The 21,953-nt window shown below is 42.4% G+C and overlaps 1 protein-coding gene across 2 annotated transcripts in view; it reads left to right on the top strand.

The window, feature by feature from the left end:
• The first annotated feature begins 646 nt into the window (after positions 1–646).
• The window catches only part of dennd1b (DENN/MADD domain containing 1B), a 182,549-nt gene continuing 161,242 nt past the window's right edge, over positions 647–21,953 (top strand). The window contains exons 1-2 of one of the 2 annotated variants that reach the window (XM_034675968.1): positions 647–965; positions 1,501–1,565. In XM_034675968.1, coding sequence (XP_034531859.1) covers positions 949–965; positions 1,501–1,565 — 82 coding nt within the window. In that variant the 5' untranslated portion in view covers positions 647–948. The remainder of the gene's footprint in view (positions 966–1,500; positions 1,566–21,953) is intronic. The other variant, XM_034675967.1, reaches the window with a different exon arrangement.

Here is a 21,953-nt window from a genome sequence, read left to right as displayed (position 1 = left end):
ATGTTTGCACCTACATTCATCCAAACATACTTCAGCTGGTGGTCTTTATGTTGGTCCAGGAAGAGCTGCACTTTTGCTAGCTTGCCCCAGAGATGGCAAAATATTAAGGAAGGGATCCCAAATTTTATTAAAGGTTTCAGGTTTTTTTCTTATGTTATACAGTATCTTTTCAGGCATGCAGTAAGACATTAGTTCATTTATCCAATGCCTTGGTGATGGTGAGTCATGAATGTTGAAGGTACTCCATATCTTCTGGATGGATACATATGCCACAGTTTGCACTCGAATTCAGTATAAACATCATAGGATGATAGCATGATGTGTTTGTAGGTTGTTCATAAGTTCCCATGTGGCTCAAATGAAAAATTAACACTGGTTAAACCTATTTCTCAATTTGGCAGCCCTCACAAGGACCCCTCATATCATCCCACTTAGGGAGTCAATGCTAACAGCTGACGCTTCCGTAATTGCTGCAGTACTAATGCAGTCTCATTGGGAAACACGCCTTTATATGATAGGCATGAATCACGCGCTCAGGTCTTCTGTGTGTTGCATTGTGTGTGTTACTCAGGGAAAGACGCTCGAAGGCAGAAGCAGCAGCAGCAGCAGCAGCAGCAAGGTGCGCGTCTGACGGTCTGACGCGCTGACGTCACCAGATCTTTGACAGCACTTCCTGGAGTGTGTTTGTTGTGGGAAATAACACCGTGCTGCTGCTGAGCTGGGGCATTCAAGATTCATTACCGGGGGCAGGACGGCGCAGACTACCACCACTACTACCCCCATCTACGAGCATGCAGCCGGGGCAGCTTCCCACCGGTGTGAGATAGACCAGGAGGAGGAGGGAGGGTTGGAGGGACTCAGCGAGGACGAGGGGGGATAAACCCGGACAGCCAGCAGAGCAGCAGAGCAGCAGACAGCAACGAGTTGTCGCGATGTTGTAGCTAAAACATGGACAGCAGAATAAAGTAAGACTCTGAGTTTTCTCTCTTATTGGTACAGAGCTGTCGTGGTGCCTTTACGCGTTGACGCGTCCCTGATATGTGGAGGTATGCTCGGCGTAACGCGAGCCATCTCCAGCAGTGGATTTAACAGCCAGGCCAGCTGGCTTCACAGCATTTGGGTCAGTCTGTTGCTCTGTCTACTAGCTGACCAGCACTTAGCAGCTCGGCTAGCCCAGCAGGCAGCTTTAAATAGGTTACATGTGGACACGACACCGACTGACCGAGTCCTGGGACCTGAAGGGAGTCCACATATTAGAAATGTGACCATTGTTACTCTGCAGCACTGTCAGCTGCAGCTGAGCTAGGAGTTACTGACAGTTTGCACACTTAGAAATAAGGCATGCATGCTACCAAAATTATACTGAGATACTTAAAATGACACCAAACACACACACACACACACACACACACACACACACACACACACACACACACACACACACACACACTTGTTGCCCATGATAGTGTAAACTAAGAGTCTCTTTTTTTTTCTCATCAGGGAAAATCCAGACAGAACATTTGATCTGGTTGTACAGGTGGCATGTCCAACATCTGAAAATGAAGGTATGTGATGTCATTATTTCTGATCTAATTATTGTCATGTATGTATTTAAAAACAAAATAAAACAGGAACAAGTTAGAGTTCAAACATTTAGACCATCAATTTATATTTTGAGAGATGATTTGCACACCATACTATAACCAACGTGCCTATGATTAACTTATTCCTTCTTTATGAATGAATTATTAATCAATCAATCAATCAATCAATCAATCAATCAATCAATCAAGCTTTATTTATAAAGCACCTTTCATTCAAATCAAATGCAATTCAAAGTGCTTCACAGCGATTGACAACAAGAAAGAAGCAGAAGTAAAATAATAGCAAGACATTAAAAAACAGAAATGGATTTTAAAATAGAGACTAATGCACAACCAGCAACAATAAAATATGTCATTAAAATTAGTTAAATCATCATATAAACAATAAGAATATAAGTGCTTAAAATAAAAGGTAGATAAATAAAAAACAAATTGTCAAAATGAACAAAATAATAAATAAACATTAAGAATATAAGTAGTTCAAATAAATGAATAAATAAAAAAGGGTAAGGATGAGAGTTGAAGATAGATAAATAAAAAACAAATTATCAAAATGAACAAAATAGTAAATAAACATTAAGAATATAAGTAGTTAAAATAAATGAATAATTAAATAATCAAAAAAAGGGTAAGGATGAGAGTTGAAGATAAAGTAATGCCTAAAAAGATCAATACAATTGAGTAGATAAATAAAACAACAAATAGTTAAAATGAACAAAATAATAAATAAACATTAAAGTAAGACAATTGTTGAACCCTACATAAAAGCCAGACTGAATAAATACGTTATTAGTTTACATTTAAAAGTCTCAAAATCTCCATCTCCTTATCTTTGAAGACACTGACGCTTTCAGGTATTCATGAATCAGTTGCATATAGTCAGATACACCCCAAATTAAGCTTTTTCATATTTGTTTAAATAGTAGATTGCTGGGGTGCAGATTTAGCCCAATGGTAAAATTGCGTGCCCATAAAGCGGTTGGTTCAATTCCAGCCTGCAGCCCCTTACCTGCATGTCATTCCCCCACTCTCTCCAGGTTTACAATGCTATCCACTGTCCTCTCCACTATTAATAAAGGTGTAAAAGTCCACAAATATAACTAGATTTCTACATCTATCAGTGCTGAAACTATTATATATCTGGTCATCATAAGAGAGGTTTTGAATCAGTCATTAAATTTGAAATATTTTAGCTTCAAAGCACTTCAAAAGCAGCTTTTCACAGTTTAAAATCTGTGGATTTAATATATGAGTTGTGGCTATTTTAAAGGCTTAGCTTCATGTGAATGTCTCTTCATGCTGTTGGACATTCTTATTTGAATTTCTCAAAATGTTCCTACTTTAATAAACTAACCAATTAGCCAAATATAAACATTGTCACATAATTATCACTGAGGCCCTACGATCCATCTTGAGAGAATAGTTTTGTGTGTTTCTGTGTAAGTTGTGTTTTGGTAGCGCTGACTGTTTGTCGTGTAATGACAGTAATAATACGGCTGCACAGCAAAGATGTCATGTCACACAGGCAGCTGTGTTTACCGAATGCACGGTCAAAGTATCCGAAGTCACTAAACTACACTGCATGACGAGTTCAGACTGAAACAATGAAAGCAATCATTATGTCTGAGGTGTTCTTGTGTGTGCGTGTGTGTGTGTGTGTGTGTGTGTGTGCTGTTGAGACCCTGTGGACTGGAGAAGGTCAGCAGTGAGTTCTCTCTGAAGTGGTCAGGGGTATCAGCTGCTGTGAGATCTTTTCTCACCATGTCATGCGTTCATTTATTTGACTGATTTCCACTCTTAAATATTCTGCTATCACAGCTGAGCAGAAGTGAGCAGGTGTGGGTGTTCCTCTTGTATCTATAGCCCCACAAAGATTGTTTAAGAAAGCTGTTGCAGTTTGGGGTGGTCAAAAACTCCAGCACACACACTGTCCCAGGAAATGACTGCGGCCGCTGAAGAACAGCACTTCTACCTTTATGAATATGGGAAGTATAGCCTCCTATATATTTCCCATCAATATCTAGTGTCAGCCACAAGTCAAATATCATGTAAAAACATTTTCCCTGCACATTACAGCAGCTGTCTTCTCTTGCCCGCTCACTTTTGACGTTAAGGAGGTGTTATGTGGACGGTTTCACCCGTGCAGCTGCCGAGCTAACCAGACGAGACCCAAAAGTTGTCCTTGGATGTAGTTTCTGATATTGGATTTTAAACCCAACTCATAAACCACCGGCCTGCGCTATAATAACTGACTTCCCCCCACGTATGATCCAGGGTCAGACTCATATCCGGACTCTCGCTCCCTGGAGCACGGCTCCGGAGCAACGTGTGCACAGCCCTCAGGTCAAATGGAACATTCACATTCTGTGCAGTCATTTCTGCAAAGTGGTCTCCCTCTGCCCCACGCTGGGCCCTGATTGGATGTAGGAAAGTCCCTGTTATGGTATAGATGGATACTGGCTGACTTAGAGGGGTGGTTTCAGATAACCATGTGAGGAATGAACCACTTCTCTCTGAATCTCATTAGTTTCTGTTTCTCTGACTTCTGTATCGAATGCTTCTTTCTCACAAAACCTCCTGAACACACTGTTTCTTTGCGACTTCATCTTGAATTTCATGCTCGTGTTCACCCCTAAAACTGTACCTGACATATTTCAATGCAAGCATCCATCCCCCTTCTTTCATTAGGAGCTGAAAGGGTTAATGCAATGACTCATTTCACGGCTGCTTCGGCCAGCACAGACGCTCACCACAAACTAGAGCTGTTTCTCCTGCAGCCAAACATTTAGGTAGTGGGCCAAAAAGCATCACTACACATTAACACATTATCTTCCCACTGCCTCGCAGAGACAAACAAACAATAGACAGCCATGATAGACTATAATTAAATTGTCATAGCAACATGGTGCGTTAAAAAAAAAATCTGAGCATTTGGAGAAGTGGTGGAGGTTTCAGTCCGCTCGTATTCCTCACGTCTCCTCACAGTTTAGGGAATAAGAAGTGTAATTTTAGATTGATTTTGGCTGCAGTTCAGTTGTTATGCACACTTCACTTTGCATTAGCATGCTGTACAGTGACTGAAAGGGTTTCCTCTTTGACTGACTGGAAAGCTTGGTGTGTGTGTAGGTTTTTTTTTTTTTTGTGCTGATGCCGCACTGCTGCTATGCCACTCACCACATCCTGGTCCTGCTGGTTTGAAACTAGATCCATGTGCAGCAGTCTGACATGATAGCATTTTTAGCGTCGAGGGCAGTTTCCTCTGTTAAAAGTCATCAAGATCAAACAGCAGAGGAGCCCGAACTGTTAGTTAGACAAAAATAACTGGGGCCCTTTATAGATGGTCATAACACCTGTCCCTCAACTTCCTGTGTTAACTGAGTTTCACACCTTTTGTAGTCAGCTCTGTGTGTGCAGATGACACCCACATGTTTGCAGACAGGCCTGCAGTAGGGCGTTCTCTTTTTATTAAGTTGTGACCTTTCAAAGCACTGGTTTTGGAATAGACGACTTACTCATTATAAAGTTAACATTTGGACTCAGAAACTGTGCAAAGCTTCTGTGTGTGGCCTAATTTGTTGAAGCGTACTCATGTTAAGCCATTAAAGATGAATGAGTAATTCATCCGAGATCAAATACAACAACTGAGAAAGTGCAAACTTTGCTGGGAGGACTGAGATGCTGTCATCATGTGACATCATGCACCGCAGGGTAGAAGGTGTTGTTTGCCTTCATGACTTACTGAATTTGACCTGACCCGAACTGAACTAAGCAGCTACTGCTCTTCCTTTGGTGATAGTTGAGCTGAGCAGCAGCAAAACCTACATGGTCATGTTTACTTACATGCAAGTAAAAGGAACTGATCGTCTACGGGGAGTTTCTCATGGTTAGTGTACAGTGCCGGTGTTTTAGCTGTTTGAAGGGTCTCCTTAAAGACCATCAGTTGTGTTGTTACACAATGGATAGTCCTATTTGACTACTGTTGTAATCCAGATTATGGTGATGTAGTTTTGATGTCTTCAGTATTAATCTACAATGTTGAAAATAATTAAGATTAATAAAAACCATTGAATGAGAAGGTGTGTCCACACTTTTCACTGGTCGTGTATATATTTAAATATAACATAAATAATGAAATAAATTAATAAATACAATAATCCTGACAGCCAAAATAAGATGAAAAAAATGACAACTTAATAAAAACAATAAATAAAAAAATATGTTGATCAAGGAGCTCTCCCTTTCGTCACAGCTCATAAGGCCACCAGGCGTTGCTGAGTAATTGGTCAGAGGTCAATAAATGGCTTCCATGTTTTCAAAACTACGCCCCCCTTTATGCTTTAAAGCCACCAGTCCACTTGCCGAACTTCGTCCATACTGGGACTCCAACCGGCGACCTTTTGGTCCCTATGGAAACCGAAGTGTCGCCGGTTGGAGTCCCAGTATGGACGAAGTAGACTGGTGGCTGGAGAGGTGCTGGTTCACTTGCATGGGTACTGCCGAGGTGCCCTTGAGCAAGGCACCAAGCCCCCAACTGCTTAGGGTGCGTTGATGGCAGCATCCTCACTCTGACATCTCTCCCTAAGTGCATGTTCACTGCATGTGTGTGCATTTGTATGTATATACCAAAAACTGTGTGTGTAGCATGACCGAAAAATAACACGAGTGAAAAAATTGAATTTCCCTCCTGGGGATTAATAAAGTACGTTCTTCTTCTTCTTCTTCTTCTTCTTCTTCTTCTTCTTCTTCTTCTTCTTCTTCTTCTTCTTCTTCTTCTTCTTCTTCTTCTTCTTCTTCTTCTTCTTCTTCTTCTTCTTCTTCTTCTTCTTCTTCTTCTTCTTCTTCTTCTTCTTCTTCTTCTTCTTCTTCTTCTTCTTCTTCTTCTTCTTCTTCTTCTGATTCCAATTAAGCAGAATGCATTTCTTTGCTATATAAGACATTATTCTGATCCTCTATGTGGATACTGGATCCAGCACAGTGTCCAGCTCTGTACTGTAAAGGTACCAGTGGTAATTCCAAAACCTGAACAGTCAGGTTTGGGGATGCACTGAAATGAAAACTCTTTGCTGAAACCGAAAACCGAAAATGAGGAAACCAAAGCCGAAAACCAAAACACCGAAAGAATAGTTATGCCAATTATTAGTACCATTGTATTTATGGCTATGACACTTTTGGGACATTTTCGGCCGAAAATTCTCGGTGCATCCCTAGTCAGGTTGTGTACTTTCCTCCAAAACAATTTCAAATATCTGCGTCCCCAAAAAACATGAATAATCAATCAATCAATCTTTATTTGTATAACGCCAAATCACAACAAAGGTTATCTCAAGACCCTTTTACAAACATAGGAGGTCTAGACCACTCTATGTCAAATTATGAACAGAGACCCAACTTCAAGACAGGGTAAGACTCAGTCTGACCCCACCTTAATCCATCATGAGCATTGCACATCGCAGTATTTAGCTAGTTAGAGCGGTGAGGAAAAACTTCCTTTTAACAGGCAGAAACCTCCAGCAGGACCAGACTCATGTTAGACACACATCTACCTGGACCGAGTTGGGTCTGGAAAGAGGGATAGCAGAGAATAGTGATAGTGATGAGACGAGTAGTAGAAGTCCAGCACGTCCGTATCAGCTGGAGTCTGGAGGACGTCTAAAGCAGCTTTAAACATTTACATCTGTGACATTAAAGATGAGTGAGGATACATTTTACTCAAGCAGAGAGGAGTGAGGTCCATCCTGTGCACACATTTATAATTCTGTTCAGTTTTCCTCATCACAGTGAGGTGAAGAGTAATTTTGAGCAGCACTAATTCAGAATGCGTGAATAAATCCTCACTGTGCCTTTAAATAAATCACTCGTCCATGCTTTGTTGTTGTTCGCTCACACTGTACAGATTTGTGGCGAGTACACCGCTGTCAGCAAGGTCTCATTAGTTTCCTGAACATGTGATATTTAGCCAAAAAGGCCATTCAAGTGGTCTGACTGACGGGCTTTGCTGTTATAATGTGACCTTTCAGCCTTAACAACAAGTCTCACTCTCAGATATTCAGATTCAAGTTTTTGTTCCACTGTTTTCAGTCGCACCGCTCCGAGCTCGTCATTTAGAGTCCGCTCCTCTGCCAGTGCTCTGAGTTTGTTCCTGTTGGGTGAGGGCCCATCATTATTCCCAGGGGTCGGTTTGATTCTCCTCTTTTTTTTGGCAAACACTAGTGGTAACAACAGAACATCAGTGGTGCAGGTAAGAACAGAAAAGCCCATCACCTTACAGATTTTGTGCGGTATACAGAGATACAGTGTTCTCAGTAGATGTAGAGCATCAGCATTCCACAACACAAGTGTTGCTGGGGAGAAAAACAAGAAAAATAAAGCTCACAGCTCCAATGATGGCAGGTTTCATATCTGGACTCGGCCCCACACTTCTAACCGTGGATGTGTGGAGAGATGACAGACACTGGCCCTTTTTCCTCATGCAGGTCCACGGAGACCTGGCCTCCCTGTTCAGCTCGCGCTCAGTTCCGCTTAGCTCTGTTGGCTCGGTGCTCTGTGGATGCTCCGGCTGCGAGCGAGCGTTGCCTGAGAGCGTGACTGGCATGCTAGCTACTAGCGGCCCTGGCTACATAAAGCCATATTGATGTGCTTCCAAGATGCTGCCAAAGCTAGCAGATGACGCTAACGCTGCCAAGGCGGTAGGTGGGGACAGATGCTACCTGTCCTCGCCCGCTCCCTGCAGCCAGATTGTTGCCAGTAACAAAGCAATAAACTTAACAGATCAGCATATCAGTTTTATTGCAACATTCATGCTGCAATTAGGGGGGAGATTTATAGTGTTTAAAATTTAAAAGTCAATGCATGCATCCTGGTATGCATATTTGGCTCAGAGGTCCTGAGTTCACAGCCTGTGTAGCTCATGCTTTTACAGCATTCCTCCCGAGCTCAGACTTGCAGGTCAGGTGATTTTAGATCTTTAAGTTAAATAAATGATCATATTTTTCCATGCCTTACAACAGGCTGACATTCTTTATGATCTGTGCAACATTTAAATCAAATCAGCTTTATTTATATAGCACTTTACAACACAGAACAGTTGATCCAAAGTGCTTTACAATGAAGAAAAGAAAGAGAAAATGAAATAAAAACACACAAACAGAGGAAGAGAGAGGGAAAGAAGAGTGGTAAGAGAGCAATATAATTAAAAATGAAATTAACAGTAATAATAACAACAGTAATGACAAGAAGTAATAATAATTTATTCTATTTTATGTAACCTTTATTTAACCAGATGAGACCCATTGAGATCAAGACCTCATTTTCAAGGGCGACCCGGCCAAGAGGTCAGCAGCACACGTCAACATAAATAGCACAACTCGACAGCATGGAGCATATATACAGACAGTATGTAGAAGCAATCAATAATTTAAAAGTGCATAATACAGTGGCCCTATTGGGAAACAAGATAGATGGAGTAACATCCACAGAATTACAACACTTGATCACGTTAGCATTTCTATCTGTGAAACGAACAATTTTAATGAATTGGAAAGTAAGAAAGGCTAAATGTTTTGATGTGGACAGCTGGCTTACAGATTATTTGGAACTGATCTCTATGGAGCAAGCAGCATCAGCACTTGTAGATCCAGGCAGTGGCCACAGAGGCTCTTGGAATTTTATTTTGTCAGTGATAGATAAAAGGCCTTGATGGCTCCTAGTGATACTTGAGTTTTAAACCCCATCTATTTTTGAATGAACATGAATGTATACATTTTTTTAATTTTATTTATTATTTCTTCAATTTTCCATCTCTTTATCTATACACTAAACAATATTCAGCTCCACCCCTTGCTCCCATGTCTTGTCCTGTTGTAGGTTATCACGTTTATTTGTTTGTTTGTTTAGACCTTGTCCAGTCAGAGTTGTGTTGTTGTATTCTAATTTTGTGTAATAAAAATAAATAAAAGTGCAAATAATAATAATTTTATTTGTAGAGCTCTTTTCAAAACCAGGTTACAAAGGGCTTAACATGGGCAGCAAAATAAAACATATTTTAAAAGACATAAAATTCCCCTAAAAGAACTTTAAAGGAATACAATTATTTTAAAGGGGACATATCACGCTTTTTTCATCAACATATATTGGTCTAAGAGGTCCCCAAAACATGTCTTTAAAGTTTATGCTCAAAAAAACACTTTGAAATCAGATTTTGGTCTGCCTGAAAAACCCTCTTCTTCATTCCTCATCAGAACACTCTGTTTCCTCTCTGACCACGCCCCCTCCGGAAGTGGATGTGCCTCGGCTCTCCAGCACGTTGATCTAATGTTTACATGTTGGCTGAATACACACGGCTGCTCAGAGATCGCGTTACTTCAACCCTCTGAATCTGATCCTGATGGAGAGGCGCCTGTAGCAGGACCTTTCTGAAGGATTGGTCATAGATTTAGTGTTTCTTGTTGTTTTATTGATCAGTATGTAGACGTGTGTCTTGGTACACAGCTACGAACATGTAGCTATGTGGCTATGCTAACTAGCGCTAGCACTTATCCATGATAAATAAAAATCATCCACTAGATCTTCAAATCTGCAGACGTGGGGAGTAAAACCGACCTCTACCAGAAAGGCAGCAGGACCTTTTCTGAAGGATTGGTCACAGATTTAGTGTTTCTTGTTGTTTTATTTGTCAGTATGTCGACGTGTGTCTTGGTACACAGCTACAGCTACAGCTACAGCTACAGCTACAGCTACGAACATATAGCTATGTGGCTATGCTAATTAGCGCTAGCACTTATCCATGACAAATAAAAATCATCCACTAGATCTTCAAATCTGCAGACGTGGGGAGTAAAACCGACCTCTGTGTTTATTAAGACAGCCTACAACTAGCATGCCTCCCTCCTAAGCTCCTTGTTAGCACACATGTGTGCAGGTAATGAAAAACTGAGGGGGGATTCAGTATTATTTTATACAGTCTATGGGCTGAACAAGCTCCGAGCTCTGACTCCGTGACAGACCGGATATTGTTGTTACGTAACAAAAACACTGAAGTCTGAAACGGCTCGTTTCACACACATTTACAGAAAGGTGGAGAAATCAGAACAGGGGCAGAATGGATTTTTTTCATTCTCGGGGGGTTTGTAGACAGGGACACATATTTCAGGTAGAGAACCATTAAAAAGTCAATTTTGCATGATATGTCACCTTTAAAATATATTTTTTAGGACACTATTAAATACAATTAACAGTGCAGTGAGTATCTGAGCCAGTGTGGTTAGGGGCAGTTAAAAGCTAATGAATGAAAGAGCGTCTTGAGACAACTTTTAAAAGTCTCCACCATAGACTGTTTAAATAATGGACGTAGTATCCGTGACGTCACCCATCTGTTTCTGAAGAGCTGTTTTGAGGCCAGTCAGCGGCGGCAGCCATATTGCTACTGGTGAGCGATTGTGACATAAAGAGGCGGGCTTTGAGCCTCCTATTATTATTATTATTATTATTATTATTATTATTATTATTATTATTATTATTATTATTATTATTATTATAACCTTTATTTAAAATTTAAACATCTCTTTTCCAAGAGACTCTTGGCCAAGATAGGCAGCAGCACAATTACAGAGTTACAATTTTACAATAGACATATATACAAATAGCAGACGCATACAACAGCTACACAACAGATACCTCCAGAAAAACAGCATGTCACATTGAAACAAAACATCTACAGGCAGATGCTTCAGCCTCCAAGTCGTTTAAGGACCGCTTAAAATAATTCAAAGATATCATATCAGACAGTTTTAGATCCTTTTGTAAAGTATTCCAGGTCGAGGGAGCAGCAAACCTGAAGGCCTTTTTCCCATGTTCAGTCCTGACCATAGACTGTATAAAATATGGACGTAGTATCCGTGACGTCACCCATCTGTTCCTGAGAGCTGTTTTGAAGCAAATCGACGGCAGCAGCCATATTGGTAATGCGGAACTCAACCAGGCAGAGTGTGACGTAGTGTGAGCCTCTTAGCCAATGGCTGTGTGTTCCTGACCGGGAGTCACGTCAGTCATGTCCTTATTTGGGCAAAACTCGTAATCCTAATATCTTCTGAACCGTCACGTTAGAAAAAAATTCACTCCCCGTACAGTGTATGCCATTAGAGAGATTAGCTTTGTAGGGCCAAGCCGTTTTTTGAACCAGGCTGTAAACATTTTTATTAATGCTGCAAAGATCGTCTTTTTCCCATTCATATCTATGTGGTTTCCGGTGTTTCTGCAGCCAGCCTCAAGCGGATTTTCGATGTATTGCTGTTTATAGCACTTCCGCATTGGCTTCATAGTTTGAGACCGGAGTTTGCCGCTTGGTCCTGACCCTCGGAACAGATAGTAATAAAAGATCCTGAGATCGAAGATCCTAGCCAACAGCTACAGTGTTCCCGCCTGTCCATCAAGTCAGCTGTGCCTCTCATTGGAAGACTCGTAATCTCAATATCTTTGAAATAACCGTGTTATGAAAAAAAATCACCCCCTGTACAGTGTGTGCCGATCGAGAAATGAGCTATCCAGACTACACTTGTCTTTTGTACCAGGCTGTAAACATGTTTTTTTCTGCTGTAAAGATCGGCTTTTTTGAGTTAGTGTGTATGTGGTTTCCGGTACTTCCAGATCCAGCCTCAAGCGGATCCTCCATGAACTGCAGTTTTTAGCCCTTCTGCATTGGACTCATATTTTTAGACCGGAGGTTGCCGCTTGGCAAGGGCTTAGGTTTGATTTTGACATTGGTGGGGACATAGCCACAGAAACAATGTTTTGCATTCATTAGCGGTTGCCTATGAAGAGGGACTATTTTCCTCTGGTGACTCACACTTTGTTTGTTGAAATAGCTTCTCATGTCCATCTTTATTTTCTTGCCTGCCGACATCCTCAGACATGAGCGCACCGTCAACACTGGCGAAACCAGCAAGCGAAACGGCCTACAGGGAGCTAAGCCAATCAAAAAACAGACCGGTCTCAAAGACGTATTTTGGAGGCGGTGCCGAAGTGGAAAAGGTTTAAACCACAGTTTTGGGGCACAGATGGAGAAGGCCATGTCCCCATATCTCTTTGTCCTTGCTGTGTGGACAGACAGGAGGTTTTGTTGTGATGATCTGAGTGCTCTGAAAGAGTGATACGGAGACAGGAGCTCTGAGATGTAAGTTGGGGCCAAACCATGAAGTGCTTTTGGATTTTGAAATGAATTCTGTAGCTGACTGAAAGCTAGTGTAGGGAGGCAAGAATTGGTGTTATGTGGTCTTTCTTTTTTGACCTTGTCAGGATCCTGGCTGCTGCATGTTGAACTATTTGAAGGCAGGATAATGAGGATTGAGTGATGCCAAAGTGCAAGGAGTTACAGTAATCGATGCGTGATGATATTAACACCCTACAGCCACAAAGGAAGGATAAAGAAACCCTGTTGTTACCTTGTTTCCATCTCATGTTTGTGTCTGTCAGTTGTATACTACTGTGCATGTCTTTTTTTTCTGTCTGAGATAAGAGATCAGTCGTCACCCTCAGAAAATCAAGATAACTCCTTGCCGGTGTTGAAAAAAAGCGCTGCAGGAGGTTTAGCTGTCAAAATATAACTGCACTTGCATAGGTTTTGGCTCCTCCTTCAGATACACGGAAAGGTGAAACCAAAAAGAGAAGACACATTTTACCCTTTGATTCACGTGGCCTCATCGCTTCACTTTGTCCAACTATGAAAAGTTACTTTTGTTCTTCATCCTCTGAACATTTTTGCAGAGACCTGGAGGTCTCAAAGTGTCATCTACTGTTCTGTAGTTAGTCATCTACCTGCTTCTTTCTCTGCTGTAGCCCCCTCCAGCAGCTCTATGAAGCTCTGTTTTTTTTTCCTTTGGCTTTTACCTCTTCCTGTTTCCCTCCGTATCTGCAGAGCAAAACTCCCGTGTATTAGAACTTTTAGAAAAGGTTGAATGTTGACATTCTGCAAAATGTCAGAATTGCTCCTTGACCCGAGCTTCGCCGGATCTGCAGTCTGATTGGATTCCGGCTGCGTGTCGAGTTCACGGTGGGCTCACACTCAGACGGGAGGCCATTGGAGTACTAACAGATGCCATGGCAGTAAGGAGGGTGTTGATTGGTCATTAGAGAGGCCACACTCCTCCACTCACGCTCCTGAGAGGACCCCAGGGTCTCACACTTTGTTTATCTCACAGCCCTTCTGCCTTTGTCTTCTGTCTCACCCATATGACTTTGTTAAATTGGCTCTCTTAAACCGAATCAGATCTCCAACCCTCCTTTGTTTTCTTTGAGCTGTTTCCTCTGCAGCCGATTGAGGAAGTCTCTTTACTTCTCTTCTCCTTTAGGATGATGTCCACAGTGTGAATGAACTTGAGAAAATCCCTTCCCACTCTTTGTCCTCTGAGTGATCACGACTGAAATAATTTTTCATGGGATGACACATTTAGAGAATTAGACATTTAGTAGGTACCGCTGAAATGCTGCAGTGTTTGTCTTTTTGTGAAACTGCATCATCTGACCAGACATCACTGAATTAATAAAGAGTTTAAAGACTTCAAGACTGCTGATCAAAGAAATGAAAAGGTATGCATATAAACTGATTTGAACTGCAGTAAGCTTGTTGGATTTGTGTGTATGGATTACATTACATTACATCATGAAGTGAAAAGGGAAACTGTGTCTTTGTGAGCTAAACCTATAATTTGCAACTTTGGCTAAACATTAGAAACTTGCTTTACTTTTGTGCAACTGCAACATGTTCACAAATCAAGATTAGATCTTGGCTTCAGATCAGTGTTGAAACTGAGGCAATGTGGGAGTGTTAAATACTGCAGTTCTTCAAGTGACCACCTGAGGCCGGCTCTGAAAGCTCCATTAGAGCCCATTTTAAATAACAATGTTATCCTCACTCTTTCCAAACAGAGCAGGTCTAGACCGTACTCTATGTTCTATTATCAACAAAGACCAGACATCAAGACCGGATAAGATCCAGTCCCTTCTTACAGACAGGACTCAGTCTGATCACATCTTAATCCACCATGAGCAGAGCACTTTGCAGCATTTAGCAAGTTACAGTGGCAAGGACAAACTTCCTTTAACAGGCAGAAACCTCCAGCAGGACCAGACTCATGTTAGACACACATCTGCTGAGACCGTGTTGGAGAGAGGGATAGAGGGACATGAAGAGAGAGAGATGGTAGTGGAGAGACGGATAGTAGTAGTTGTAGCAGCTGGAGTCTGGCACGTCCACAGCAGCAACTCAGAGGAACCTACGAGACAAGGGAGCTCAGGGACTCCAGAAAGGTCTATGGTTAGTAACTTTAATGGGACAGGAAGAGAGAGGGTAAGGACAGTCAGTTCCCCCAGCAGTCTAAGCCTATAGCAGCATAACTAAGAGCTGTTCCAAGCCTGATCCAGCTCTAACTATAAGCTTTATCAAAACGAACTACTCTTAAAAGTAGAGAGGGTGTCTGCCTCCTGCACTCTGACTGGTAGATGATTCCAAAGGAGAGTTGCCTGATAACTGAAGGCTTGACCTCCCATACTATTTTTAGAGACCTTAGGTGGACAACAAGCTGTCAGACGTAGCTGATTTGATTGACAGGTGTGAATGTTGTGGCTGTTCTACGACTTCAACTCTACCTCTTTGCAGAGTTTGAGATCAGCGCTTCAGAAACAACAAAGTGACTTCACAGAGAGGACATCCATGTTTTATACAGTCCAGGCTGGTGCATCTTCCCCTCTTTTAATACCATGTGTTTTTGTTTCCTGCAAATCCTCCACTGTGAGACTGAAACTGAAGCCATGTTTGTTTTATGATATTGGGAGTCCAGAGTTGGCCGGCCTCGTGCTCCTCACAGCGCTCTGCAGCCTCGTTCTTTTGTTGCTGTCTTGAGTCATTTGTCGCTCCCTGAGCACGGTCACTCATCCATTCACTGAGTGTGTCGCGGCCTGCTGCTTACCGAGTTTAGCGCCAACTCTTTTCTTATTTAAAAGAGAGGGTCGTGAGAGAGTGTTGACTTAACATGTCTCTGTGGCCACTTTTGGTTTGAGGTATATATAGTGAGTCTCAAACTAAATCACATTTATAGACTGTTTCATTTTGATTCTTTTCCCTCTCTGTGTTTCTGTAAGTTGAAGTCTTGGTATAAAAGGACACATTTTAATTTCTCCCATTTTTTATCGTGCATTCAACATTGTGTGAAAAAACCTATTAAAGGCCCTGGAGATGTAAATGGAATATTTAAAATTCACAAAGAATATCAAAATGAAATGTGCAATCAAGCTTCAACAAAAATCTGAGTGAAAATAAACATCCATAACTCTGAAAAAACTCTGATCAAAAACATCTTATTCTACAGGTCAGAGCATTTCTCAGGACTGTGTGGGCGTGGCCTAACTCTTTGATTGACAGGTCAAGAGAGAGTTCAGAGCCTGCATGTTTGAGCCGTCTGACTCTGAAACTAAAGACATCAAAACTCCAGAACCTGAAAATTATTCATTTCAAATGGTCTCTGAGTGCTGAGTCACAAAATACTTCAGAATCAGGACTTCTATCATTTATTAGTTTTATCACTCCGTAGTCTCCGGGGCATCAGGACCATGGGACGCCCGGAGCAGAGGAGGCTGAAGGGTAGTATGTGCACGCAGAGGAGCTCGGCTCCGGGTGTCAGACGGAGCTGTTTGTCTAAACTCTGAGCTGTTTGGGGAAAGTTAGTGAACCGGTCCTGGGGACAGTTAGTGAACCGGTCCTGGGGAAAGTTAGTGAACCGGTCCTGGGGAAAGTTAGTGAACCGGTCCTGGGGAAAGTTAGTGTACCGGTCCTGAGGAAAGTGAGTGGACCGGTCCTGGGGAAAGTTAATGAACCGGTCCTGGGGAAAGTTAGTGGACCGGTCCTGGGGAAAGTTAGTGAACCGGTCCTGGGGACAGTTAGTGAACCGGTCCTGGGGAAAACTAGTGAACCGGTCCTGGTGGAAAGTTAGTGGAACGGTCCTGGGGAAAGTTAGTGAACCGGTCCTGGGGACAGTTAGTGAACCGGTCCTGGGGAAAGTTAGTGAACCGGTCCTGGGGAAAGTTAGTGAACCGGTCCTGGGGAAAGTTAGTGTACCGGTCCTGAGGAAAGTGAGTGGACCGGTCCTGGGGAAAGTTAATGAACCGGTCCTGGGGAAAGTTAGTGGACCGGTCCTGGGGAAAGTTAGTGAACCGGTCCTGGGGACAGTTAGTGAACCGGTCCTGGGGAAAACTAGTGAACCGGTCCTGGTGGAAAGTTAGTGGAACGGTCCTGGGGAAAGTTAGTGAACCGGTCCTGGGGACAGTTAGTGAACCGGTCCTGGGGACAGTTAGTGAACCGGTCCTGGGGAAAACTAGTGAACCGGTCCTGGTGGAAAGTTAGTGAACCAGTCCTGGGGAAAGTTAGTGGACCGGTCCTGGGGAAAGTTAGTGAACTGGTCCTGGGGACAGTTAGTGAAACGGTCCTGGGGAAAACTAGTGAACCGGTCCTGGGGAAAGTTAGTGAACTGGTCCTGGGGACAGTTAGTGAACCGGTCCTGGGAAAAGTTAGTGGACCGGTCCTGGGGAAATGAGTGAAGCAAATGCAGGACTGCTTTGGCCACTCGGCCGCGGCTCAACTCAACCGCGTCCCAAAATTTCCCCAAATCCCAGCAGTTAGGAAAATAAAAGAATGAAAACAAGCTGTCATCTTCACGGTGGATGTGCAGACAGGGACACACGAGCACAGCGGTGCAAAGAGCAGAGAAACAGCTATACAGACAGATTACAGGCAGTACGTGATTAGCAAACAAGCTAACAGCTAACACTGAGGGGAGCTTGCTGAGACGTCAGGAGACGGTCTGAGTAGGAGCTTGACTCAGTGTTTCATTTCTGATTGGTTGGATATTTATTACGTCATAAATATCAGGTTAAACCAGCCCCCTTAAAACCCAGTGTGAGAACATGTAATTGAACATATTTGAAAATGGATGGAAGTTGAGTTCTAATATTTTTACATAGTTTTTAGTATTTACATGTGGTCTGAATATCATAGGTAGAATGTTTTTGTTGATTTGTGTTCTCAGGGCCTTTAATGTGCACATTGTCTTTTATTGTTCTGCAGCAGAGTTTCAAAGTAACGTCTCTGCCGTGACACAAGACTCCTTGTTGTCGTCTTTCCCGTGTTTACTCATTCTGCCTTCTTCACACATCCACATCTCGCATCTCCTGTCTCTACCTCTTCTTCCTCTTGCATATCAACTTTTCCTCCGTGTGATCACACGCTTTTTGCAGCGTCACAAACAAGGTGCTATCCTTCTCGCTCCCGTTTCTGACTATTACTCGATGTGACAGGGACAGACGGGCCCTACAGGAAGATACCAGAGAGGGAACAGGTCAGTGGAACATTCCAGGTGGTGCTTTGTGACCTGTTTTACAAACAACCACAGACGAGCATCCAGCAGCGCCATCAGGACAGCTGTGAGGGGACTGTTTCTTTAGAGCATGGGGTATTATTAGCCAAAGCATGTAGAAGAAGGGTACAATGAAGCAGGGAGGAGGGGGAGAGGGAGAGGAAGAGGGGGGGAAGCGAGTGGTGGATATGCTGATGGCAGGAGTGTATAAACTGAAAGGTGAGATACTGTGGAGGTTGCCGGCTGAGCGTTCACACTCACTGATGCTGTACTGAAGCTCCAGGGGCAAACTGTCATTTGTGTGTGTGTGATAGCAGGTACATGTTTCAGTGTATGGTGTGCATATGTGGGGTTGTGTATATGCATGTGCATGTGCATGGTTGTGTGACTGCATGAGAATGAGACAGAGAGGCTGTGAGGAGCTGCAGGAGGCTCATCTGAATTCACTAATGCTGCCAGACCGGGAGAACATGGAAAGACTTCTAGGCACTGACGCTCACAGGCTATTTTTAGACTTCCCCTTTCCACGGCAGAAAAAGTGGGGAAAAAGTAGAGACCCGATCAATGATTTAAAATGAGATGAATCTGATGAATGCAGACGACTTCCATCACATCACCTTCACTTGCAGCCTTGTGGCATTGTCGTCAGTGGCTTGTTTTTTTTAGTGTGTGTGTGTGTGCATGAGCTTTGCGTCTTGTGTGATGGCAGATGAATGTGTTCCCCTGTGACCACTCTTAAGTTCTGCTGCAGACAGCTGTGGGAATGTTATGTGTTTAAAAATAAAATAGCATGAAGAAGCAAAGGCTAGGATAATGTCCAGCTGTATTTGTCCTCCAAAAACTGCAAGTTTCATCTCAGAGCTTAGCTTCTCTTACGTGTATCATGTCCAAGCATGAACGTATATGTTCAGCACAGCAGATGGCACAAGCATGGACCACCAAAAATGCACACAAACCCCCCCCCCCCCCCAAACAAAAACCCACACAACCAATTATTATGAGTCAAAGAACAATGATTGGCTAGTTCTTCTGCATGTAATACCAATGTGGCCTAGTTTAGCCCACAAACGAACAGGATTAGTGCAGCTCCTGCTTTAATGTAGCTTTAGTGATGGTAATCTGTCCTAGTCTGGCTAATTGGATTTCATAAAAAAAAGCTGTGCTGAAGAATATGTTGACTTTTAGGACTGTCATGCAGGGCAGATTTTATGATGACAGGGTTTTAACAAGATTTGGGGTTTGATTACATCGCCCAGCCGTCCGCTCTTGTTGCATGCAAAGTGAATGATGCCTCAAAGCCTATCAGGATTTTCTTGTGAAGGAGTCCAACCGCATTAGGTCTACCACGTCAGACAGAAGCAGCAACCTCCGGCTGAGAGAGTTGAAGCCAATGCAGAAGTTTTAAAAACTGCAGTTCCTGGAGTGACCACTCGAGGCTGGTTGCAGAAGGACCGGAAACATACACACTCATTCAAAGAAGACGATCTTTACAGCAGGAATAAACATGTTTACAGCCTGGTTCAAAAAATGAGTTCAGTCTGAATAGCTCATTTAATTAGTGACCGAAAGAACAAGATCATACAAGCTGCCGAAATGAGCTTTCACTGCAGGGTGTCTGGGCTCAGCCGTAGAGATAGGGTCAGGAGCTCAGAGAGGCTCAAAGTAGAGCCGCTGCTCCTCCGCATCAAGAGGAGCCAGATGAGGTGGTTAGGGCATCTAGTAAGGATGCCTCCCGGGCGTCTCCCTAGGGAGGTGTTTTCCGTCTGGGAGGAGGCAACGGGGAAGACCCAGGACATGCTGGCGTGATTATATCTCTCATCTGGCCTGGGAACGCCTCGGTATCCTCCCAGAAGAGCTTGTGGAAGTGGCCGGGGAGAGGAGTGTCTGGGCTTCAGTGCTGAGACTGCTGCCCCCGCGACCCGGACCCATATAAGTCCGGTTTAAACAGACACAGCCTACAAACAACTCTAACTCCATTTTCTAGTTACTTATAGTTAACAAATACTGCCTAACCGCGCCTAGAAGCCATCTGTTTTCTGCGATTGTTTACATCCGGGTAGTAGAGTATTATAGTATTATACAGTAGCCATTTTTATCTGGAGCTACATTGCAGAGTAGTGGTGGGAGGCTTCACTACAGCTTAGATATAATACACAAGTGGCATTTTAGGACTTAAATAATACAAAAAATCGTAATTTGTTTAACCAACTGTAATTCTGGTGACAGCTAGCCAACTGCTTAGTCAACAAAACATCCACATCCCTAATCTTTTGACATCCAATAGGACATGAGCATGCTCTATAAAGAGTTTTTTATTCATTTTTATTTTTTTATTAAAGTTATATTTTTTGGCTTTTTGCCCCTATTGACAGGACAGCTGAAGAGAGACAGGAAACGGGGGGTGTTACTCCCTCCAGTCAAGACACGGACACAAGGCGTTCCTTTTCTTACGGGCATTTATTTTGCACAATCTGTGCCTTTGAGCATGCCGTGAGAACTGTAATAAAAATCATAAAATCAGCTTAATAAAGCTTCAACACAAATTACATATACACATAACACACTACTTATAAAATCAAATCAATATACACAGAAACTATATGCTGTTTAACTTATAATCACATCAAAGAAAAGAATTCGGCCACACAAACAAACTTTAACACATACCTCATTGGCCCCATAAACTGAAAGGGAGTAAAAATGAAATATCTGGCTTCCCAGGTCTTCCAATGTGCAGCAGCTTCCTCCTCTCTGCATTAACCTTGCTGCATGGCAAGCATGAGGTGCATCCTGCTAAGCCCCGCCCCTTTCTCATGTTCGGGAAGCTTTCAGTTTCTATGTGGAACAATTCTTATTAACTTATATTACACAGCTAAATATTTTAACCTTAAATTATTCTAGTTTTTAACTTTTATTACTATATGAGTTTTTTTTTTCAATATTTTATTTATAGTTTTTCGTTTTTACAAAGTGAAGTATGTCGTAAACAGAGCACCATACAATACAAAGTGAAACACCTAAGTAAACAAACAAACAAAGAGTATGGTACTGATAAGTATTAGCAGAGAGAAAATAAACAAAAACAACCAAAGAAGAACAAAACAAAAACAGTGCTGCCAGTTCACAGAGATACATAAATAGTGTTTCATAATTTTTATCACTAAAGTAACAACTCAGCAATAAGGTAAGGCGACATGAATAGTTGGTGGAAAGAGGTTTAAGGGCTCACCAATTCCCTCCTATATTGACGGGTCAATGTGACATTGTGCCAAAAAAGGTCCCCAAACTTTCTCAAATTTACTCTGTGTGTTGGGTTTGTGCAAACGCAGCTTTTCCATTTGTAAAACATATAGCATGTCCTTAAGCCAGTGCAAGAAACAGGGTGGTGAGGTGGACTTCCATGTAAGGAGAATAAGTTTTTTAGCAACCACCATCCCCAAGTGCAAAGCAGTCTGCATATCATATGACCACTTGAAAGTCTCTGCAGAGCATCCAAAGATGGCCAGGTTGTGGTCGGGTTGAATGTCTCTGGAATAGGCTTTTGTATTACTATATGAGTTGAAATGAAATAAATCTGTAAACTTTAATCACTGGCTGCTACAGGGGGAGTAGAGAGTGGGGGGAGACATGAAGTGAATGGTTGACTGGCCGGGAGTTGAACCGAAGACCTCTGCAACGAGGACTATAGCCTCTACACATGTGGCTGCTTAGACCGCTAGGCCACCAGCATTCATTCAGATTCATTTTTATACTACACTGTATTTCATGCTATCATAATTTAGCATGTTTAATAGAAGCGTTTCTTTGTGACAGTGATGATACTCCGAAACTCTTATGGCGACCACCTAAAGGAAGGAGTAGGGGTCTGTTCAAGTGATGTACAATCAAGTGTTTCCTCTATTTCATAATAGTTTTACTCACAGGAAATGAGCTTTATGTATTTATTGAACAT

Source organism: Notolabrus celidotus, chromosome 2, assembly GCF_009762535.1.
Source record: "Notolabrus celidotus isolate fNotCel1 chromosome 2, fNotCel1.pri, whole genome shotgun sequence".
Lineage (NCBI taxonomy): Eukaryota > Metazoa > Chordata > Actinopteri > Labriformes > Labridae > Notolabrus > Notolabrus celidotus.
Note: the sequence above shows the minus strand (reverse complement) of the source record. Positions and strands in the feature narration are given on the sequence as shown.